Source organism: Lemur catta, chromosome 15 (assembly GCF_020740605.2).
Source record: "Lemur catta isolate mLemCat1 chromosome 15, mLemCat1.pri, whole genome shotgun sequence".
Taxonomy (NCBI): domain Eukaryota; kingdom Metazoa; phylum Chordata; class Mammalia; order Primates; family Lemuridae; genus Lemur; species Lemur catta.
This window is the reverse complement of record NC_059142.1, coordinates 253,887-276,454: the sequence shown is the minus strand read 5'-3', so window position 1 is coordinate 276,454 and position 22,568 is coordinate 253,887. Positions and strand designations below refer to the sequence as shown.

Sequence of the window (22,568 nt, the reverse complement as noted above, 5' to 3'; positions counted from 1 at the left end):
ACATGGAGCTCAGACACAGAATAGCAACTGTTAAGAGTTTTAGAGCGAAAACCTAGAGGTGGGAAAAGAATGTATTAGCCCTTACCTGACGACAGCTGTCAGGCCAGCGTAAGGCAAGAGGAAGGGGAGTGAGTGGAAGGTAGGAAGGGATGGTCGGCCTCCACTCCTCTTCCATGGAGTCGTCTGTCCTGTGCTCTGCTAAGAGTTAATGTTGAAACACCAGCTGTCTTTGCGCTGCTGTTGAAAGACTGTGGTTAGGTTTCTGAGGCTGGGAATGAGTGAACAGGGAAGGGCAGGAAGAGACAGGAAATGCCCACATGTTTTCAAGACAGTTAATGTCTGGAGAGGAATCTGAATTAATCTTATAATTAGAGGATTAATTAAGAGTATCTTTTGTCACATCCAAGTAGTCCTAATGAAGTTTGTTGGTTTTTACATTTGTCAGACTCAATAAGCTAGAGAAGTTTCAGAATTTTGTTCTTCAAGGGTTGAGTAATCTTGAGAAGGATATTCAGCCCCTGGAACACCTTGAAAAGGACGCTCTGGTAAGTTCTCTTTGTTCGGAATGTTCTCTGTACTTTAAGAAGATCTTTTCCAGAGAAAAATAACTGCTAACTACTTAAACAAATCTTTTGTTCAATTTTAGGAGTTCGAGGGGAAACAGTCTGCTGATCTGAAATTGTTCTGTGATCTGCAAGTGCTGAGGTACTTTTGAAAGTGTTCTTTCTAGAAGCATTTTAGTTGAAGCATGAGGTAGTGCTTTAGCTAGAGTATGGGCTGTCAGTATTGGTACAACTCATGTAAGCAGCTGAGTAGCTACTTCTTTTCAAACTTGGCCACTTCTGAGGCCCCTCCCTGAGGACAGAGTGTGGCTAATGATACCAGTGGAGAATGGGAAATTTTGAAAAGCCCACCAGGATCATCCAAATTTCTGTGTTTTTGATTTCAATAGTTTATTTTTAAGCAGTATTTTAAAAAATTAAAATGATTAGATTTTGAGCAGAATGTTTCAGTTTCTGAGTAAACAGTTGATTTTTGTTATACATCAAATTGTGCTTTTGACAGGCTATATTCTGTATGTTTTGTTTATATTTGTATATATATTCAACATATATATGCACAGATTTTTTTAAACAACAAATGGTTTTACCCACCACAGTTCCCTTCGTTGTAATTAGTGTACGTCCTGAGGCTGCTGTGTCTGTCCCTCTGGAATATTGCCCTCTCTTCTGGGGAAACAGAGAGTGGAGGCTGTTACGTCTCTATCTCTGCCCTCAGGGAAGATTCTAGTGTTCTCGTCCCACTTGAATAATCAGAAGGAATCCGTCTATAAATTTTTCATGGCTCAATCTTTATCTTCCAGTTAAGAATAAGCTGCTTTTACAGAAATCTAAGTCAGATGGTTTTAGGAAGGATATAATTCTGGTCATGCCATATATTTTAAAGCCAAAAAAAAAAAAATCCTCAAATTTGACTTATCCATCCTACCATTTATTTCAGTTAACACAATTAATAATAATGACTGTATGGACCATTTTCAAAATCCTTTCTCTCTCTCCTTCCCTCTCTCTCTCTGGCATTATACATGATTAAAGTTGATGATACCCCCTTTTTTTTTGAGACAGAGTCTCACTCTGTTGCCCAGGCTAGAGTGCCGTGGCATCAGCCTAGCTCACAGCAACCTCAAACTCCTGGGCTCAAGCAATCCTTCTGTGTCAGCCTCCCAAGTAGCTGGAACGACAGACATGCACCGCCATGCCTGGCTAATTTTTTCTGTATATTTTTAGTAGTCAGGTTAATTTTTTTCTATTTTTAGTAGAGATGGGGTCTCGCTCTTGCTCAGGCTGGTCTCGAACTCCTGACCTCGAGTGATCCTCCCACCTTGGCCTCCCAGAGTGCTAGGATTATAGGCATGAGCCACTACACCTGGCCTGATGATACCCTTTTAAAACATCTTGATTGAAGGCCCATGGTTGGTTGTGCATGGTTCTCAAATTTGGAGTCAGGAACTCTTTACATATTTAACATTTATTGCAGGATCCCCAAGGAGCTTCTGCTTCTGTGGGCTATATCTGTGAATATTCTCCATATTAAAAATTGAGACTGAGATTTCAAAAATATATTTACATATTGATAGAAATAACATTTTTATGAAAAATAACGACTTTGTGTAATAAACATGTGAGAAGAGAAGCATTGCTTTTTGTTTTTGTGAATCTCTTTGATGTCTGGCTTATAGAAGATAGCTGGATTGTCGTATCTGCTTCTCAGCTTAATCTGTTGTGAGTCTTCTGGCCTCTGGGACATTCCACTGTACATTTGTGAGAGAGTAAAAATGAAAAAAGCAAATAATGTCTTAATGCCATTACCATTGTTACCAAAATAGCTTTTTTTTTTTTTTTTTTTGAGACAGAGTCTCACTCTGTTGCCGGGGCTAGAGTGCCACGGTGTCAGCCTAGCTCACAGCAACCTCAAACTCCTGGGCTCAAGTGATCCACCTGCCCCAGCCTCCCATGTAGCTGGGACAGGCATGCACCACCATGCCCGGCTAATTTTTCTATATGTATTTTAGCTGTCCATATAATTTCTTTCTATTTTTAGTAGAGACGGGGGTCTTGCTCTTGCTCAGGCTGGTCTCGAACTCCTGAGCTCAAAGGATCTGCCCACCTTGGCCTCCCAGAGTGCTAGGATTACAGGCATGAGCCACTGCGCCTGGACCCCAAAATAGTCTTGACTTCACAGAACCTTTGGTTCCTTAGGGGGTTCCCAGACTACACTTTGACAATGGCTGATAAAAAGCCATTAAACATTGGAGAAGATTATATCCCCTAGTCTTCTGAAACCTGTAGAATTCATTTATTTTGGCTGAACCTCAAATTTTAGGCAACTGTCTTTTCTAACGTTGTAAGATATTAATCATTATTTGTATTTATCTCCCTTTGATAAGAGGCCCCTGTGTGAATTTAGAATACCTCAGAGAGAACATCTCTTCTAAATATGCCTCCTTCAGGGTTTTGCCTTTGCTCTCTTCCCTGGCAAACACCGAAAAAAATTGCCCTTTGCTTTGCCAGTGAGGGATGGTGGTGGTTCTCTTAGCTCACCCTGAATACCTGTGAATGCCTGGCCCTGGGCTGCATGCTTATTGTGCGAGGGCCTTATGAGAGGTTAATTTGCTCAATCAAGGTCAAACAGGTATTCAGTGTCTACCATGTTTTCATGTCAGTGATGATGGCCTTAACTGTTTTGAAAGAGAAATGAGAAGAACATCCCTCCACTAGATTATTTCAGCCCCTAGCACAGAGCTACAAGGAATTAGGAATTCAGTGCTCTGAATGGTGGCCATGAAATACCTCTACAAATGTTGTGGGTCAGTGATGTTGATATCCTGAATTGTTCCTCTTCCATTATCAAGTAATAAATGATCTGTGAAATAACTCTGTGATAAATGTATGTACATAGATGTATGTTCTTGTTTTAAAATGGCCTAATGTGAATATAATAAGAAGAGATGGACCACTTTCTTCCAGGCTTAATCCAATGCAGCTTTCATAAGGAAAACCGAAGCCTGGTTTGATTATTGCATCCCTGAGGTAGGTATAAAGATTTGCATTGTTCAGTCAAGGTGAATTGGGGTGGAGGAAAACAAGTTCTGAAAGATACCATACTGCTTTTTCCATATTACATTTCTGCAGCTGAACTTGTTCCTCTCTCACAATCTCCCCCATCCTAGAAACTATCCTTTTGGGTCTGGGCATTTATAAATGAGTGCTTGCCCTGCATCAAGCACTGTGCTAAACAGGAGAAGCAGGTTGAGTATCCCTTATCTGAAGTGCTTGAGACTAGAATTGTTTTAGATTTTGGAATAGTTGCAGAATAAGTACCAATGGAGCATCACTAATTTGAAAATCTGAAATCCAAAATGCTTCAGTGAACATTTCCTTTGAGTCAGCATGCAGAACATTTCAGATTTGGGAGCATTTTGGATTTCAGATTTTTGGATTAGCGATGCTCAACCTGTATAATGGTTAACACACAGAGACATGTTCTTGCCCCCATTAAAAAATAAATGTTTTGAAGGAAGACAGAAAAAAGATAAAATAATTGCAGGTTAGTAAGTGCCTTGAGGGATCCTAACGAAGTGCTTTGGCAGAGAGCGATGGTGTGAAGTGTCACCTTAAGAATAGGGTGGTTATCAAAGGTCTCTCTGAGGAAGTGACACTTAAGAGGAAGTCTCAAGGATAAGAAGGAATGAGACTTGGGGACAGTTTAAAGCAGTGGGATTGGTTGGGGGAGAAGTTGACGTCTTTGAGAAACAGAGAATGTGACGGGGACAGTTACTTGAAGTTGGGAGCATAGTAGTCTCTCAATGAGGTATGGCCTCATTGACCATGTTGAGGCGTTTGAATTTTACACTAAGGATGAGGGAAAATGTACATGAGTTTTAAGCAAAGGCATTTTGGGTGAGGGCAATACAATCTGATTAATGTTTTACGAAAATTATTCTAGCTTCTGTGTTGAAAATTGGTTTGAGGAGTGAAGAATAGAAGAGGTGAACCCAGCTGGAAGGCTTTTGGAGTCCAAGATGGTGGCTCTAAGCAGGAGAGTAGCAGTAGAGAAGGTGAGAGATGGAGAGATTCCAGATATATTTTAGAGCTAGAATTAATAAATCACTGATAGATAGAAGTAATAAGTAAAGGAAGGAGACTTAAGGATGTCTCCTAGGTTTCTGTCTTTGGCAGTGAGATGGATGGTGTTGCCAGTTAGAGAGGGAAGACTCAGGGTGGGAGGAATGTGTGGATCAAGCAGAAACTATAGCTCATTTAACAGGTTAACTGTCAGGTGTCTGTGCACATCCACGTTTTGATGAGAACCTGGAGTAACTGGAAGATTTTCCAGGAAAATACAATTTAACAAAACGGACTCCTGAATAGATGAGAAACCTTAACAGACAAATGTTCGTAAAAGAGATAGAGAAAGTTGCCAAAGTTGTGCTTTCCTGAACCACCCAGCAGCTCAGAGGAGCTCTGCTCATCCTTAAAAGAAGGATAATTTGGGTGCTGTTGAAACCATTCCAGCACACAGAAGAATAAAAATTCCCTATTTTTTAATGAATCTAGCATTACAATACCCAAATCCAACAAAAATTACACAAAGAAGTACAGAAAAATCTCACTTAAAATAAGCCAAAATTCTAAAAAAAAAAAAAAAATTGGCAAACAGAATTTAGGAGCTTATGAAAGGAATAGGATGTCATAACCAAGTGAGATTTATTCCAGGAATGCAAAGATAGTTTGATATTGGGGAATCTGTTAATATGTTAATTAGTCATAGATCTAGGGAGAAAAATCATTATGATTATCTTTATAAATTTCAAAAAGCATTTGAGAAATATTTTACATCTGCTTTTGAATTTTTATAAAACCTAGTAAGATAGTAACTGGTTATTCTGTAATATGAGAAATCTCAGCCCCAAAGCTAGTGTTCTGCTTGATAGAGAAACTGTAAATGCATTATCAGTAAAATCAGGACCAGTGGATGAGGAGACTCAATAACATAAAGGTGTCAATTATCCCTAAATTAATAAAGGAATTCAATCCACCACTCTCAAAGGCCTGGCAGGGTTTGATTTTTTTTTTTGAAACTTGATAAGCTGATTATTCTAATGTATAAGGGCAAGCATGGGGCAAAAATTAAGACATGATTGACAAATTAGAAAAAAAAGCAATGGTGCAAGTCCACAACAACTGAAAAGGCAGTAATAATCTTTAAATCTGAAATAAACAAAATAGAAAGCAAGGAAAAATAATAATGATTATATCAAAGGCACGACTGGAATTTGTAATGAAATGTACAAATAACATATTCATAGAGATATTAAAAGTCATAAGCATAGATGAAGGACAGCAAGATGTCAATAAATTTGAAAACTCAGATGAAATGCATAACTTTCTAGATGAATATGCATTACCAGAAGTTACTTAAGAAGAGTAATCAATAAAGAAATAAAATTGGTAGTGTAAAAAAGCCCATCCTTGGCCGGGTGTGGTGGCTTATGCCTGTAATCCTAGTACTCTGGGAGGCTGAGGCAGGAGGATGGCTTGAGGTCAGGAGTTCAAGACCAGCCTGAGCAAGAGCGAGACCCCATCTCTACTTAAAATACAAAAATTAGCCTGGTGTCATGGCACAGGCCTGTAGTCCCAGCTACTCGGGGGGCTGAGGCAAGGGGATCACTTGAGTCCAGAAGTTTGGGTTTCAGTGAACCATGATGCCACTGCACTCTACCCAGGGCAGCAGACCAAGAGTCTGTCTCAAAAAAAAAACAAAAAACAAAACAGAAAATCCTGTAGTGAATACCATTGCACACATATCTTGAGTTATTTACATTATTGGAAAAAGATACTATTTTCTTTTGAGGAAACAAGAATAATAAATCTCCAAATCAAAATAAGACTAAAAGAGGTTATGAAGAAAAGACTAATCTGGACTAAAAATATTGGAATAAATCCCAGTTCTAATGGAGAATTGGATCAACTGCGAATTAATGTACATGTTACGTTTGGTCACACGTAACAGAAGTTGGACTCCAGCAGCTAAACCAGATAGGGGTTTTGTTTTTCCCCTGTGAGAAGCATCTCAGAGTGAGGTGTCCAGGCTGTTGGTGCGGCAGCAGGGACTGGAGTTCTCTGAGCTTTCTGTTTTGCCATCCTTTGTGGGACAGGATTGTGTAGTCCCAGAATGGCTGCTCTACCTCTAGTTCTCTCTGCCACACCAGGCAGGAGGAAGGGATTGAGTAAAAGTAAAAGGAAAAATACATGTGCCAGCACCTCCCTCTTTTTAAATTGGAAGCACTTCTCTTGGAAGCCCAAACCCAAAGATTTTTGTCTGTATTTTATTGGCCGGAACTGGGTCACATGGCTCGCCCTAGTTGCAAAGGAATGTAGGGAGGTGAGAATTTGACTGAGTGTGTCACCACATCCCCTAAAAGTGGGGTTCTGTTAATACCGAAGCAGAGGAGAATAGGTCTTGGGTAGGTAACTAGTAATGTCTGCCATGCCTGAATTAAGTTATATGTGCTGCACACAGAAAACATGGAGAAATAACTGAAATCACATGGAGATTCTGTGTGCTATTCTCCATGGGCATGTGCCCTGGGGTTTGGATAGGATGGGAGCATCTGTTCCCTCAGTTGATATCAGCTCCTACCTACCTCTTGTTTATGAGCATCTAATTAGGCTGAATGCCAATCTGGTTATTAACAACAACAGTGTGGCACCTGAAGCCAGGCCAGCCACTTTATCTGATGCCCTAACCAAGAACTGTCTTTTCTCCAACACCCGAGGAAAAACCACTTGCTGTGTTAGACTGTCAAGAGAAGGCATATATATCTCCAACGTGGCACGTCTTTAAGAGTTTTGGGGGGGATAATGTTGACGCCAGGCAGTTTCCACCTGGGGCACTGACTTGAGCTCTCAGCGGCCTTAATGTAAGATGCGACTTCATGGAATTTCTGAGTTAGTGCCATAGCCAACAAAAAGAAATGACATTCCTATTGGCTCACTGGGTTCTGAGGGACCAAGAGATGAGCAGGTCAGCCTTGACTAATTCCCATTCTCCTTTTCCACCAGTCTGAACGCCCAAAGAGGAAGATAAAAAGCAAGTTTGCTGTTGGCTCAGCCACACAAGCCGTCCTTTGGGGCTCTGTGCTCATTCATTTTGCTCCACTCCAAACAGAATCCCTGGGAACTGCAGAGCTGGAATAGAATATAGCATGTTGGTAGTTGTAATTGTGTTATTATCCATTTGTTCATAAAAGTTAACCTTTAGTATTAAAATTTGGTCTGATAGTAAAAAGTTCAGGATATTCAGCAACTTGGAGTGGTCTCGCTTTCTTACGATTTTAAAAGTAAAATTGTTTTTTTGAAAAATGTCTTCCTCTCTTGGAAGGAGAAATTTAATTTGAAAATGATGAAAATAGTTGAGGTGGAAATGGTGTTGATGTTTTGAAAATAAAGTTACTGGGAGGTCTCATTTGATCTGGAAACATTCTAGTTTCTCCAGCACTTTAACAAAATTGTCATCTTTAGCAGAGGAGAAATATTTGTCATGTGATAATTACTAAATAAATGCTCTAGTGAAGCTTGAGTGCAAGAAACTGCATATACAGTTGAGTGTTTAAATTTATTTTAGAAAAATGAAACCTACATAATTTAAGATCATCTACAAAGTCATCATGATTTTATCCCTTCGTGATCGGATAAGTGAAATTAAAGACTGTCGACTTCACAGTTTATTCATTATATGATCTTAGTTACATCATGTAGTTTAATTTATAGTTTAATTTGCCTGAAACAAATGTTTATAACTCCACTTTTGTCATCTGTTTTCTTTAGAATTTTTTTAATGAGCTGTGTTTTAGTACCTTATTGTAGGCTTTATTAAAGTGTAAGAGCACTTATTGTTTAAGGTAAAAAAATGAATGAGGTTAACTAACTTCATTCCACTTAGGTATATCCAGTTCAGGGCTCACAGTTTCTGGTGAGTTGGCGTTTTCAGGATCTCAGTGCCATTGCATTGGCTGTCCTCACTGAAGTAAATCTGAAGAATATATATGACTTCCAGTGACTAGTGAGCATACATTTGAGCACTTTCCTCTACAGACCTTTGAGTTGGCTTGTGTGGAGGATGCCAGGATGGGTAAGACATGATCTTAGCTGTTAGGAACTTGGTCTAGAGAGGACAAGACATCCAGGTAACTGTAAATCAAAGCTTTACGTGGCAAGTGCTGTAAACGAGCTGTAAACTGAGCATGGGTAAAGGAGTTGTGAGAAGGAAAGAGACATATTTTTGGGGAGATCAGAGATGGCTTCTTGGAAGAGAGGTGCCATTTGAAATAGAGCGTGAAGGATGAGGGGTTTTCTAGGATTATGGAAAAGGGACTAACATGAATATAGGAACAGGGGCAGAAAAATGCAGAATTTGTGTGAGGCCATAATATTATGGAGTATTTAGCAGGAATTAAATTTGGCTAGGCCCAAACTAAGATGCCTTCGCTAGCTTGATTAGAAAGATTTTACTCTGTAGGTGAGAACAAGCCACTGAAGACCTTTAGCTGGGAATAATAAAATGAACACAGTGGTTTGGGGAGATTAATCTGGTGGCAGCATGAAGGAAGAATTCAATATACTAGGGGAGATTATTGCCACAATAAAGGCTTCGATGAGAGTAGTGACACCAGGAATGAAAAAGAGGACAGCTCTGAGAGAGTGTGGCAGGTGTAAGATTCAAAGAGCTGATATAGAGGATAGGTTGATGTAAGTTTCAAAAACCATGAGTTTGAGATATTGGGAAACATCTCTTTGAGAATACCAGTGAGTCTCCATTGAATAATGTCGTACTCAGCGTATCCTTCCCAAGCACCTACTGTGTGCCGGGTGCTGTGCTTGGTGCTGAGGATTCAAGGTGATGTTGCCCCTGCCCCCAAGGGGTGGCAGTCTGAAGCAGGGGAGACTGATGTGAGTCCGGCGGTTACACAGACCAGTGTGAAAGCGGGCTGAGCAGTGCCATGCCCAGTGGCGTGTGAGCTGCCCTGGCCTGGGCAGTGGCAGGAAGCAGGAATTTTTGGGCAATGTGGAGAGAAGGAAGGGCTGACAGTCAGCCCTTGGGGGAGGAAGAGATGATCTGCTCCCTCGTTCCACCTTGCTCCGACCCTGGAGACTGCCACACTTCTGGGCCTGTCCCCAGCTCTGGCCCAAGGCTCCCTTCCTTTTTGACTGGTGGGGAGCCCCGTACCCACCCCCGCAGACTCTTTTGCCCTGTGTGCCTCATTGGTCTTCGCAGGTGTTCCTCTGCACCCTGACCGTCTGTCCTCTGAGGACCCGTTTTGTCTTCAGGCAGTAGGTGAACTCTGGCTTCTGCACCTGCACAGCTGCGCAGACCGTGTGAGCCACCCTCCCTCTGTGCATCCCTCCAGCCCCTGGCTGCTTCCCATGACAAGGAGAGAGCAAGGCCGCTTCTCTCCAAGGTTCAGGCTCTCACAGGCTGCTTTCAGGGGCATTTGTTGGAGACCATAGATAACTACAGGGTGACTCAGAAGGAAAGTATATTCTGAGTGTTTTACCCATGGTGACAAAGGGACCAGAGGTACCCTTTGTCTCTGCCCCATAAACGTACTGAGTGGCTGGCTGTTGCGTCTTCCTCCCCTGCGGGTCCTTAACTTCAGCTCACTTGGGTGCTCCTGCAGCTGTTCAACACAGCCCTTAGCGGCTCCTCCTATTCAGCAGCTGCTGTTTCTGTTCCCTGTATCCCCAGGTCTTAGCAGGGATTTCCACGTGGCTTGCTTGACCTTTTGTTTTTTTTGTTTGACTTCCCATTCACTCTAAAGCCCCTGCAATTTGCTAGCTGCCTCCCAAGGTCTGAACCCAGGGCCTTTTTGGTTTTTTCTTCAGTTGTTGCCCAGGCTCACCTCCTTGTAGCATTTGACTTTGTTTAAATGATCTCTTTTTCCTTGGCTTCTCCTCTTTCTCTGGCTGCTTGCCCAGCCCCCATTTCTGGTTAGTATCTGGGAGGTGTTTGGCTTTCTCTTTACTTTCTTGTGTTCCTGTCTCTTCTTGGCACAGATGGCTTCCTGAGGCCAGCAGGTGCTAACACACACCTCAGGTGAGTGTGTCCACAACTGACTCCTGTCCTCTGCTTCCCCGCCCTGTCCCCAGTTCAGACCCTCCCCTGCAGAGCCGTGGCATCACCGCCTGGTCCTGCAACTCAGAATTTTACATTTGACTCTCTCCCTGCCGATGTTTTGTGGCGTCTCCCAGTGAAATCTCCTATAGGATCTAGCCTACATCTTCCCTAATTCTGTGGGGGGAAATGCCACAACTGTGCCTCTTCCCCTGCCGTCTCCTAGCTCTTCTCCTTTTCCCAGTAACAATAATTTGGCTGCTTGTGGTTCTTGGTCCACACCAACATCTAGCCCACTCACCCTGCTGGATACCATGACAGCTCCCGCTTAGCGAAGCACTCCAGGCTGTACTCTTTCAGCCTCATCTTCTGCCCCGACCTTACTTACCCTGTACTTACTTACCCTGTACCGAAGCCTCCTCTTTACTATTAGAGTTTTCTAGAATGTGCCATGACACACTGTCACTTCTCCTCTCCCTGATATTCTTGCTTTGGTAGGAAACACTTTTCACCCAGTTCTCCCCCAAGTGAGCCCCTAAATGTGCCTCCACGCCCAGCTCCAGCTCCTCATGCAAGGTCTTCCTCCCACCTCTGCCCACCCTGGGCCATGCTTAGGCAGCCACCTCTCGAGGCTGGTGTGGTGCCACGCTCATCTCTGATGGTGTGCGGTTCCTGGTGTGGTGATGGCTGATTTACCGGTCTGCAGCCAGAGCCTGTTGCCCACATACTTCTCAAGCCTCGCTCACCTGTGTGCCTTGGCAGAAATGGTAGAGGAATGAATTCAAAGTCTTGGGAGGAGACAGAAGCAGGGGAACCTCTGGGTTTGTACAAGATCTCAGAAACCAAAGGACAAGGGGAGTTTGAGAATGGCGCTGTTAACACTGTCAAGTGGCAACAGAGTCACAAAAGGTATGCACAGGTCCCAGGGGCTTGGTTGTTTTACAAAGGGGGAATGGGATGGTCAGTTTTATGTGTCAGTGTGGCCAGGCTATGATGCCCTGTTGTTTGGTCAAATGCCAGTCTAGATGCTTTGTGTTATGGATGTGATCAATGTTTCGGTCAGTAGACTTTGTTTTAAATTTCAGAATATTATGGGGATACAAGCATTTTGGTTACATGAATTACTTTTGTACAGTTTGAGTCAAAGTTATAAGTGTGTCCATCACCCAGATAATGTGCACTGAACACATTAGGTGTGACTTAGCCTGTCTGTTCTTCCCCGCTCTCACCTGCTTGATTTCCATTGAATTTTACTGCATATATCACATGAGTGTTGATCATTTAGTTCCTGTTTAATAGTGGGTACTTGTGGTGTTTGTTTTTCCATTCTTGCAATACTTGCCTTAGGGGGATGGTCTCCAGTTCCATCCAGGTTGTTACAAAAGATATTAGTTCACCTAAGGCGCGAAACTATAAGAATTCTAGAAGAAGAGGTTGGAAAAACTCGTATAGATATCGCCCTAGGTGAAGAATTTATAAAGAAGACCCCAAAGGCAATCACAGCAACAACAAAGATAAATAAATGGGATGTGATTAAATTAAAAAGCTTCTGCACAGCCAGGGAAACAATCAACAGCCAATAGACAACCTACAGAACGGGAGAAAATATTTGCATGCTATACATCTGATAAAGGACCAATAATTAGAATCTACAAAGAACTCAATGCTCACCAGCATTTATTTCTTGTATTTTTGATAATAGCCATCATAACTGGGGTGAGATGAAAGCTCCTTATGATTTTGATTTGCATTTCCCTGATTAGTAATGTTGAGCATTTTTTTACATACGTATTGGTCATTTCTGTGTTGTCTTTTGAGAGATGTCTATTCGGTTCATGTGCCCATTTTTAATTGGATTATTTGCTTTTTTGCTGTTGAGTTCCATGTATATTTTAAATATTAGATATTAATCCCTTATTGAATGGTTTGCCGTATTTTCTCCCATTCTGCTGGTTGTCTCTCTCTTTCTCCCCTTCTTTCTCTCTCTCTCTCTCTGTTTTTTTTATTTTTAAGGCAGGGTCTCACTCTGTCACCCAGGCTGGAGTACAGTGGTGTTATCATAGCTCACTGCAGCCTCGAACTCCTGGGCCCAAGTGATCCTCCTTCCTCAGCGTCCAAAAGTGCTGGGACTACAGGCATGAGCCACTGGGCCCATCCAGTTGTCTCTTTACTCTGTTCACTGTTTCCTTTGCTGCGGCAAAGCTTTTTAGTGTGATATAATTCCATTTGTATATTTTTGCTTTTATTGCCTGTGCTTATGAGGTGTTCTCCATAAAACCTCTGCCCAGAAGCCTGCTCCATACCAACATCTTGAAGCATTTCCTCTGTTTTTTTTTTTTTTTTTTTTTTAAGTGGTTTCTTAGTTCAGGGTCTTACATTTAAATCTTTAGCCTAATTTGAGTTGATTTTTGTAAATAGTGAGAGATAGGATAGGGTGCTGGTTTCATTCTTATGCACATGGATGTCCAGTTTCCCCAGCACCATTTGTTGAAGAGACCATCGTTTCCCCACTGAATATTAGAGGTACCTTTGTTGAAAATCAGTTGGCTGTAAACATGTGGATTTATTTCTGGGGTCTCTGTTGTGTTCCATTGGTCTGTGTGTCTTTCTATGCCAGTACCACGCTATTTTGGTTACTATAGCTTTGTAGTATATTTTAAAGTCAGGTAGTGTTTTGCCTCCAAAACTCTTTCTGTTTAAGTTTATTTTATAAGCTCTCATTCTGAAATGGCTTATTCAAAATTTTTCTTTCTGTTTTATAGACATCATTACAGAGTTTACATTTGTTTATTTTGTATGATCATTTATTCAAATGATGTTTGCTGCTTGTGCTAGTTTGCATTGTATTTGTCATAGACCATGTTAAGGAACCTTGGATAGAGTTTTTTTTCAAAAGGTATTATCTTACTGATGTAAAGTTACCACTACAATGCCTGGCACATAATACTTAAAAAAATGTAGGCTGTGTCCAGAAAAAAACTTATGATCTGGGTTACAGACTTCCAGATGGAGGTTTGAAATCTACCTATAGTAGATCTCCATTTGCAGGTTTGAAACCCCCTCCATACCCTGTACAAGGAGCCTTAATGGCATACCCTAGTTGCAGAACATCTGTGGGAACCCTGAGGCAGCCCATGGCGAGCCTCCCCAGCTTGCACAGGCGTCTGAGCTGCAGCATCCAGACCCACACCGCGAAGGCCGCGGAGCTGGGCAACCGGATCCCGCTTCGCACGGGTAAAACGGTTTTGTCCGTTAGCATTGGCGGGCATGCGCAGGGACGGTGTTCCGAGGTGCGCATGCGCACTTGTGTCTAACGGCTCAGGTTGACTCCGCTTGGCTTGGCTTGGCTCGGCTCGGCTCGGCTCGGCTCGGCTCGGCTTGGCTCAGCTCTCTTCTGCCTGTCACTTCACTTTGTGTCGGAAACAAGCTTTCTTGGAGCTTGTGTCCAGACCGTGTTCTCTGAGTTGGATTGGGCTGGGGGGTGGGGGGGGGGAGAGGGGGAGAGGAGTAGGTGAGGTGTCTGGAAGCCCGCAACCGGCACCATGAAGAAGTTCTTTACCTCCTCGAGGAAGGAGGGCGAGGGCAAGTCGCCCTCCAAGGGCAGCCTGTGGAAGGCTGTGGTGGCCCACAGGGGCGAGATTCCTGAGAAGGCCTACACGGAGACCTGCTACAACATCAATACGAAAGAGCTAAGCAACCTCCACCACGCTGCTTGCTTTGAGGAGGCATGTACAGTTGAGACCGTCCTGAGGAGAGATCCAACATGGTTGAACAGCAGAGATGAGAAGCGCAGGTAATGGGAATCACCAGCTGGGACAGGGGGTTGTGGGATGGGTGCCGGGGCTGGGGCCAGGGCCGGGAGGGTGTGGGGGAAACGTTCTTTCCTGGACTTGGCCTCCCTGGCCCTCCTGTCCCCCACGGGGCTGGGCTCTCCTCCCTCCACAGGCCCCACACCGCCTGGGAGGTGGACTCCTTGGAGGGGTCCCCCCCACTAGGTCGTCTTTATGAGTAGCAACAGAAAAACAGAAGCTTAGCTGCTTTCTAATATACTCATCATTCCCCTTCTAGAGGTCTTTATTAACAATTTTAAAGTGATTTAACAAATGAAATTAAGTATATATAGCATTTTATTTTTAATGTACACGTTTTAGAACATGTTATATGCGTTATTGAAAGGTGCTTAAGGAGAGAATTCCCATACTATATTGACTTCTGGGCAAAAAATTTTCACAGAAAATCCAATATCCATGTCATATGGAGGTACAGCTGTGTATATGTGTTCTTTACCAAGGGAACTTGGAGGGAAACTTTGATGTGAGGAGATGATTCTGTGTTCTTGAAGAGGAAAACTCATTTTTTCTGAAAGTGTGAACTCTTTTTATATCAATTCTACATAAAGCAAATAAATATATGAAGGTTTTAAAATTTTTGAGTGACACATGGTGTCTGTCTTTTACTATTGTGATAATGTGAAGGACATTTTGGAATGGAGTGAGCAAACCCTGGCCCTCTGGATGTGAAAAGATACCATGAATTCCATAGGTTAATGATTTACTAACAGCTGAAGAGATAGATAAATGAAGGGAACAGACTAGAAAATCCAGAAACACCCAAAAATATATACAAGTATTTAGAACTTGATGATGGTGACATTTTGTATTAGAAGACAAAGATGAATCATTGATAAATGAAATGTCTGTTACCTGTTTGGAGAACCCTAGATAGATTTTTATGTCACAAAAATAAGTTCTTGATGGGATAAAGATCACGAATTTTGAAAAGAGGAAATGAGAAATATATTAGAAGAGAACACAAATGCCTATTCATTCTGATACATTTCCATGTTGATGGAGACTTTCCTGAAAAGGAACTCACGAGCAAGTATTCTCAAGGTTGATTTAGTGGAAAAAAAATTTAAACCCCCTGCATATCAGAAAAAAAGTTAACAACTTAAAAGACAACATACTTGCACCATATTTGCCACACACATACACACACATATGTGTATATCAGATGAAAAAAATGTATGTTTATTTTACAGTGAATTCTTTCAAATCAGCAAGAGAAAACCTGAACTCTAATTTAAAATTGGGCACAGTACTTTATTACAGACCTACAAGTGACTTGTCCACATAGGAGAAAATATTTAGTGTCCCTTCTAAGAGAAGGCTTTGGATTTAAGAGAGGAACAAGATACTGTTTCCTACCCACAAAGTGTGTCATTCCGTTGTACAAAAATATTCTTAGGAAATAATTAGGTATACATGCAATTTGTTTTTCTCCACACTGTTAAAAATAGCAGTGTATTACGAAGAACCCATATAATGGATTTTTTTTTTTTACTTTTTCACTTAGAATTTACCATACATTTTCATATAAAAATGAATTCATTTAATTTTTATATAAAAGACCTCTTTTATACTTCCAGGTTGTTTGTTATATATCACTTATGGGTATATATAAAAAGGAAAATGAAAGCAGAATAAAATACTTAAGGAATTGCTAAGCAATTTCTTCATATTTAGAGTCCTACTCTTTTCTGAATCATTCTCTGTGCCTCACAAGAACACTGGTGATAGAGCATTTCTTAAAACCAAACATCAGCTCATATGCTGGCTTTGCAATTCTGTAGCGCTATCTTACTTTTGACTCTGACTTTAGGGAGATTGCTTAACTCATCTGATTGAACACCCAGGCCTCCTCATGACCATTCAGTTCTTAGCAGTTACAAGAGTGGTCCACTTATGTCGCCAAGATTTTCTTCCAAGTTACCAACACCTACACAATTTGCAAATTTTGATTCTGGTTTTGGTGTTTACTCATGTACAGACAATGAAGACCAAATTAGGATTTGTTATCTGTCCAGGTAACAGCATCAAGACGCTATCACTTTAAAAATGAAACAGTATCTTAGAGTTAATGAACTACAGTAAGTAAGTTCCCATTTACAATTTAAATAATTCCACACATACACCATCTCATTTTCACAAAAACTCTGTGAAGCTAGGATTACCCACATTTTAAGAGAAAAAAGTGAAGCTCATACCAGTTAAGTGGTAAGTAGTGAAGCCAGGAAAAGAATCCTAGTTTGCTGATTTTCAAATCTATCTTCTTTCTTCTACAAGACCGTAGAAGTACAGAACTAATACTAAGTTGGCAAACTATGGTCTGTGGGCAAATCCAGCCCATCATCTATTTTTTTTTTTTTTTATGGCCCATGAGCTGATAATGATTTTTACATTTTTAGAAAGGGGGGGAGACTATTTAATGACATGAAGATTATATGAAATTCAAATTTCAGTGTCTACAAATAAGGTGTTGTTGGAATGCAGTCACATTCATTTACATATTGTCTGTGGCTGCTTTCACCCTACAACAGCAGAGTTAAGTAGCTGCAACAGAGATTACAGTGGAACACAAAGCCTGAAATACTATGTGGCCATTTATAGAAAAAGTTTGCTGATCCCTGGTATAAATGATGGGTGCCACAAAAGGACAGAAATAGAAGATCAGTGCAGGCTGGACTTAACTGGAAAAACTTCAAGATCTCATTTTGAGTGAATGTTGTATGCCACATATCCATTAAATTTCATAAAAACATCTATTTAACTGTGCTACTATAGAAGGCACAAAGAAATATAAACAAAGGCCCTTGCACTCCAGGAGCTGTAATATTTTATTGGGGAAACACAAAAATATTTTCATAAAACTACCAGAGATAACTGTGACATAACTATGAAAAAATGCAATGCCAAGTAGTAATGTACAAAAATTGATGAGTGGAAATGACAAAAGTATTACAGGTGCTTAGGAAATATAATTTATGCCAATACTGGTGGTCTGAAGTATTTTTCCTTCAAAAGGGATTCATACAAATTAAAAGGTACCACATTTCTTCAAGGAACACTCAACATCATAAAAAAATATTTATTTCTAAATTAATTTATATACTTAATGTAATCTCAAAAATACTAGCAGGGTTTTTTCACAGTACTAGTCAATTAGAAAGTTTATTTGTGAGAATAAACAAATAAGGAGCCAGGAAAATCCTAAAAAAGAGTGATGGAGAGGCTACCTTTACCAAGTGTAGAGTAGCACATGAATAAAAAGGCCAATGGAAAAAGAAATTCCATAAATAGACCAAAATCTATTTGGAAATTCAGTATATGACAAAGATGTCATTTTAATCAGGGAGAAAAAGGACTATTCTTTTATTGAAGTGAAATTCACATAATGGGAAAAGGACTTTTAGTAAATGGTGTTACAACACTGGATAGCCTGTGGATAAAGATAAAATTTGATGTGTTCCTCACTTTGCATATCAAGATAAACTTCAAACAGATGTAAAAAAAAATCAAAAATACAGGTACTAGAAAAACAAACATGAATTCCTTTATGATCTCAAAAAAGGTGGGTGTCTCAAAACCCAGAAGTAATGTATGCTAGGTATAAGGGATAGTGATTGCTAATGGGTAAGGAATTTCTTTATGGCATGATAAAAAATCTTCTGTAATTAGTGGTGATAACTGTACAACCTGGTCAATATACTAAATACCACTGACTTGTACATTTTAAAAGGATGATTTCTCTGGTGTACGAATTATAACGTAATTTTTAAAAAATTAAACAAAAACCCAGATACTGAAATACTGGGATTTGATTCTTTTACTAACTAAATCTGTGACCTTGAGCAGATCACTTCACTTTGCCCTTTATTTCTCCACCTGTGTGACTGGCTCAATAAAGCCTTCCTAAGAGGCAGGACATCCATAATAAATTTAAGATGGATGAAAGACTATCCAATCAGATATGAATAAACATGCAGCTTGAGAGGAAAAAAGCTGACATAAGAAATTGAAAGAAAAACTTCTACTTTTAAAGTATAAACCATTCTCACAGTTCTCAATATATGATAATCTACTATCTATTATACCTTAAAAAGCTTATGTGTCAGAAACCCTAAGTGCTTTTCATGTATTGTATTATTTTCACAGCACTCTAAGGTAAGCAGAGGTATCCTGATTTTAGAGATACGGAAATAGACGACGAGAGGTTAAATGACCTAACCAATGTAAATACTCAAGCTAGGCTGGAAACTCTGATCTATGTCCCTTCAAGCAACAAACTCTTTGATCCAAAGTATAATAAGAATGAGAACGGACTAAAAATATAAAGTTCTAGGTCTAAATGATGTTTCTGTCACTTAATCATTCTGTGATCTTAGGCAAGTCAATGAACATTTGAGTTTTCTCAGTTATTAACAGAAAATATTAACTCTGGCCCTAGTTTACCTCATGGAATACAAAAAGGCATGAAAAAGCACAGAAATATGAATCTTGTGCAGATAGAAATAATTTCTTACTTTCTATTTATTTTTTATTTTTTGTGGATTGGAATCTTCTGCCAACTTCTAGCCTCTTCAGATGTAAAGGGAATCTTTTCATCTCTGCTTGTAAATTTTCATTGTGTATACATGTGATCATATACAGATGTTTTTATTATGTATATGCAAGCAGTTATAGATGAATCCTTTTATTTTAGTTGTACCCTTAAGAACATGAAAAAAGTAGCATATAAAAATGGTCATTCTTGTTGCAAAAGTAGTGCTTTACTTTCTAAGAGTTTAATTTCAAACTGTTGAACTCTTCAACTTAATTTATCCATTCTTTCAACCACCTATCATCAAACATAACCTGAATACCTGTTATGTAGCAAGCATATTCTACTGTCTCTAAGGACCCAGCCAACCCTGAAAAACTACCTGTTCATCTGCCCATCCTGAGCAAGTTGAGAGATTTAAAATTGGAGGATTAGGACTTAATCTCAATCAAAGCTTTTCCTCCCTCCCTTCAAACAAAAGAATTTTGAAGGTAGAAAATTATAAAAGATCACATTTAATTGCCCTTTTAAAATTTGTAACAGTATTAAATGCTAATGTTAACACTGGACATATTTAATTTGCATATATTCTGTAAATCTAAATATTGAAAAAAATGAGCCATGCCCATTCGTTTGAATCCTGACTTTCCTTTATGTTAAGAGTTTTTGAAAATCAAAGTAAGAACTACTTCTCCAGGGATTAGGGGGTTGGGGGGCTAAACTCACAACTAATGGAGTGGTGAGCATTGTAGAGGAGAAGGGCGTGCCTCTAATCCTCGCTTGGGTGAGGCAAAGTCATAAAATGTAACCAAAATGTTTGTACCCTCATAGTATCCTGAAGTAAAAAGGATGATAAGTGATCACACCTAAGCTACAACTGTCAGCAGCAAATAGAAGCCCAAAGGAAGAACAGTCCTGCACATATGAATTTCCAAGGTCAAACACTTCCATATGCTCTTAAGTATTCAGCAGTTGAAATAAGTGACCTTATCAAAGACAAAAAAAAAAGAACTACTTTGTTTTAAAAAAGTTTTGTTGTTCTTTCAGCCTTCTTTTTCCATAGTATTGTTAAGAAGTAAAATTTATTTAAATGCCTACCATATGATTAGAACTGCCGTAGACCTGTTGTATATACCATATTTCCCTTAAAGTGAGACACCATGGATCGTGTGATGCCGCATTATTTTTTTATCAATAAGAGAAGGTTCAAAATGCTGCCCAATGTGTTTTAAATAAATCATGAATGACAAGAAGCATTCCAACATCAGAAATTTTGAAATGTGAGAAAATGACCATCTTAGAATCTTTGAACTACAGTGTTATCTCTGATTCTTAAAATAAACCACAAAGTTGGTACAGTTGTATCATTTTACTTAATTCAAGTGTTGTCTTTGTTAAATAGCAGTAATAGTAATAGTGATAATATCTAACAATCATTGGGTTGCTATTTGCACTAGGAACAGTTCTAAATAACTTTGTATAGTTTCTTATTTTAGCATCACGCTGGTGTCTTGTGAGATAGCTGCTATTTTGGTCCCCATTTTATTGATAGGCTTTCTGTGCTTCAGTTTCCCTAAGTGACAGCTAGTAAGTGACAACCTTTAAAGTAGGATTCAAACCCAAGTTGAACTGAATCCAAAGGCCAAGCCGGTTCTATTCCAGTAGGCTGCTCTTTCATTAATGTAGTGAGTAGTAAGAGCTAAAAAGTATTATACTTTCTTCACAGGAACATCAGATATTTGTTTTGAAGCCCAAGGAATCACATGCTATTTATTGTTCACAATTATGTGAATCATTGTATGTTTTGAGATAATGCACTACAATTTTCTAAAATGTCCTCTCACTTTCATAGGACTGCTCTACATTTTGCCTGTGCCATGGGCCGGGCAGAAGTGGTGAGACTCCTCATCAAGAGAAAGTGCAAACTTAACTTGTCTGACAACAAAAACAGGACAGCTCTGATGAAGGTATAGAGCAGCCGGGTATTTTAGCATGTAATGGATTTGACTTAAATACATAGAATAAAACTGAATGTATCTCCCTTAAGTATGAATCAGTGATCTGTTGAGAGTTTATGTTGAATTCCTAGAATTTTCTCTCTATTTCTTGTTCTAATACTGACAGGCCGTCCAGTGCCAGGAGGAGGAGTGTGTAACCGTACTGCTGGAGGCTCTGGCTAAGGTAGATCTTCAGGATACCTATGGCAACACTGCTCTTCACTATGCTGTTTCTCACCAGAATGTATCAATAGCAAAACAACTGCTCTCACGTGGTGCATCTATTGACCGCCGAAACAAGGTATAGATCAACCAACTTTATTTTCAAAATATTTGAAATGCATTTGTTTTAACATTGACACTTGGAACTGTCAGTTTTCCATATTTGAGATCTCAAGCATTCCCTGAATGAATATATTTTAAAATAACTTAATTGTCTAAGGTTTTGCTTGAAATATTGATTCTTTTAAAGAAGCATTAGCCGGTACGACTTTCCTTTATGCACTTATGGTCAGTGTGTGTGACAACACTGAATTTGTTAAAGGTAAAACTTGTTTATTCAAGAGTTTTTTTGAACCCAAGGGTTTTTTTCTGGGTAGTGTAAAGCAAGGCAGGAAGGTGAAATTTGCCCTGGCAGTAGGCTTTATCTTAAAACTCAAACAAAACTAACTCATTTTACAATAAACGGAAGTCTTGCTGCTACTGACAAGTTCCTTAAAAAAGCGATTTGTGTAAAAGTGATTTATCTCTCAGTGGCAAGATTTAAGAGGGACAAATGGAAAGGGAAAAGGAGACCAGTCATATACAGGCTAGTCTGGAAATTAGGTGATTGAGGGGAAATACCAAGAAGAGGGGTGTGTGTGTGTATGTGTGTGCGTGTGCGTGTGTGTGTTTGTTTCCAGTTTATATGTTTAGAGCAAGTGATGTTCAGTTTTGAGACTAAGAATTCTCTTTTTGGGAAAGAGAATTAGTGAGTTGTAAACTTGCCTAGAGATGAGTTTCAGGAGGTCACTGGGGAAGCCAGATTGGCAGTAAATAGGTGTTGATGCACGGGGGAAGCCTTCAGATGGGGGAAGAATGAATAATTAACTGAGTCATTATCCTATTCTTGGAGAAACAGCCACTTAGACAAGAGTCTACTGGAATGCCTTGATGGGGAGGTGGGAGATAAGGAGCTTATAACTAGCACAGTCCAATTGCATTTTGAGTATTTTAGTCCCTACTCTACCTGTATGCAGGAAAATTAAATGCAGTCTCCTGCTCTTTCCTGTTTTTGGCCAAGTCCCCAGTGATAACTGGAATTGGCCATTTGACTGAGAAATAACACCAAAGTGATTACCTGCTGCACTAGTTCTCAGCTAGAACTGTACATCACAGTGACATTTGGAAATTTTTAAAAAATCTATAGGGTCTCCCCTGAAGATTTTGCTTTAGTAAATCTAATAAGGCCTGGACATGTATTTTTAAAAATATTTCCCCACAGCTGGGCAGAGTGGCACATGTCTGTTCTCCCAGCCA

General features: G+C 40.0%; 2 protein-coding genes across 18 annotated transcripts in view; both read left to right on the top strand.

The window, feature by feature from the left end:
- LOC123650647 (synaptonemal complex protein 2-like) overlaps positions 1 to 11,301 on the top strand; it is a 45,811-nt gene extending 34,510 nt beyond the window's left edge. For 3 of the 16 annotated variants that reach the window (XM_045569604.1, XM_045569592.1, XM_045569581.1), the window contains 3 exons: positions 446 to 545; positions 647 to 705; positions 9,838 to 10,142. The gene's annotated coding sequence lies outside the window, so the exon portion shown is untranslated. Of the gene's footprint in view, positions 1 to 445; positions 546 to 646; positions 706 to 3,527; positions 3,591 to 4,506; positions 4,619 to 7,625; positions 7,870 to 9,837; positions 10,144 to 10,616; positions 10,657 to 11,172 lie in introns of those variants that run through there. The other 13 variants (XM_045569610.1, XM_045569609.1, XM_045569605.1 and 10 more) reach the window with 10 other exon arrangements.
- Positions 11,302 to 14,208: 2,907 nt separating this feature from the next.
- LOC123650602 (putative ankyrin repeat domain-containing protein 19) overlaps positions 14,209 to 22,568 on the top strand; it is a 70,385-nt gene continuing 62,025 nt past the window's right edge. For both annotated transcript variants that reach the window (XM_045569489.1, XM_045569490.1), the window contains exons 1-3: positions 14,209 to 14,467; positions 20,906 to 21,020; positions 21,178 to 21,351. In XM_045569489.1, the coding sequence (XP_045425445.1) occupies positions 14,217 to 14,467; positions 20,906 to 21,020; positions 21,178 to 21,351 (540 nt within the window). In that variant the 5' untranslated portion in view covers positions 14,209 to 14,216. The remainder of the gene's footprint in view (positions 14,468 to 20,905; positions 21,021 to 21,177; positions 21,352 to 22,568) is intronic.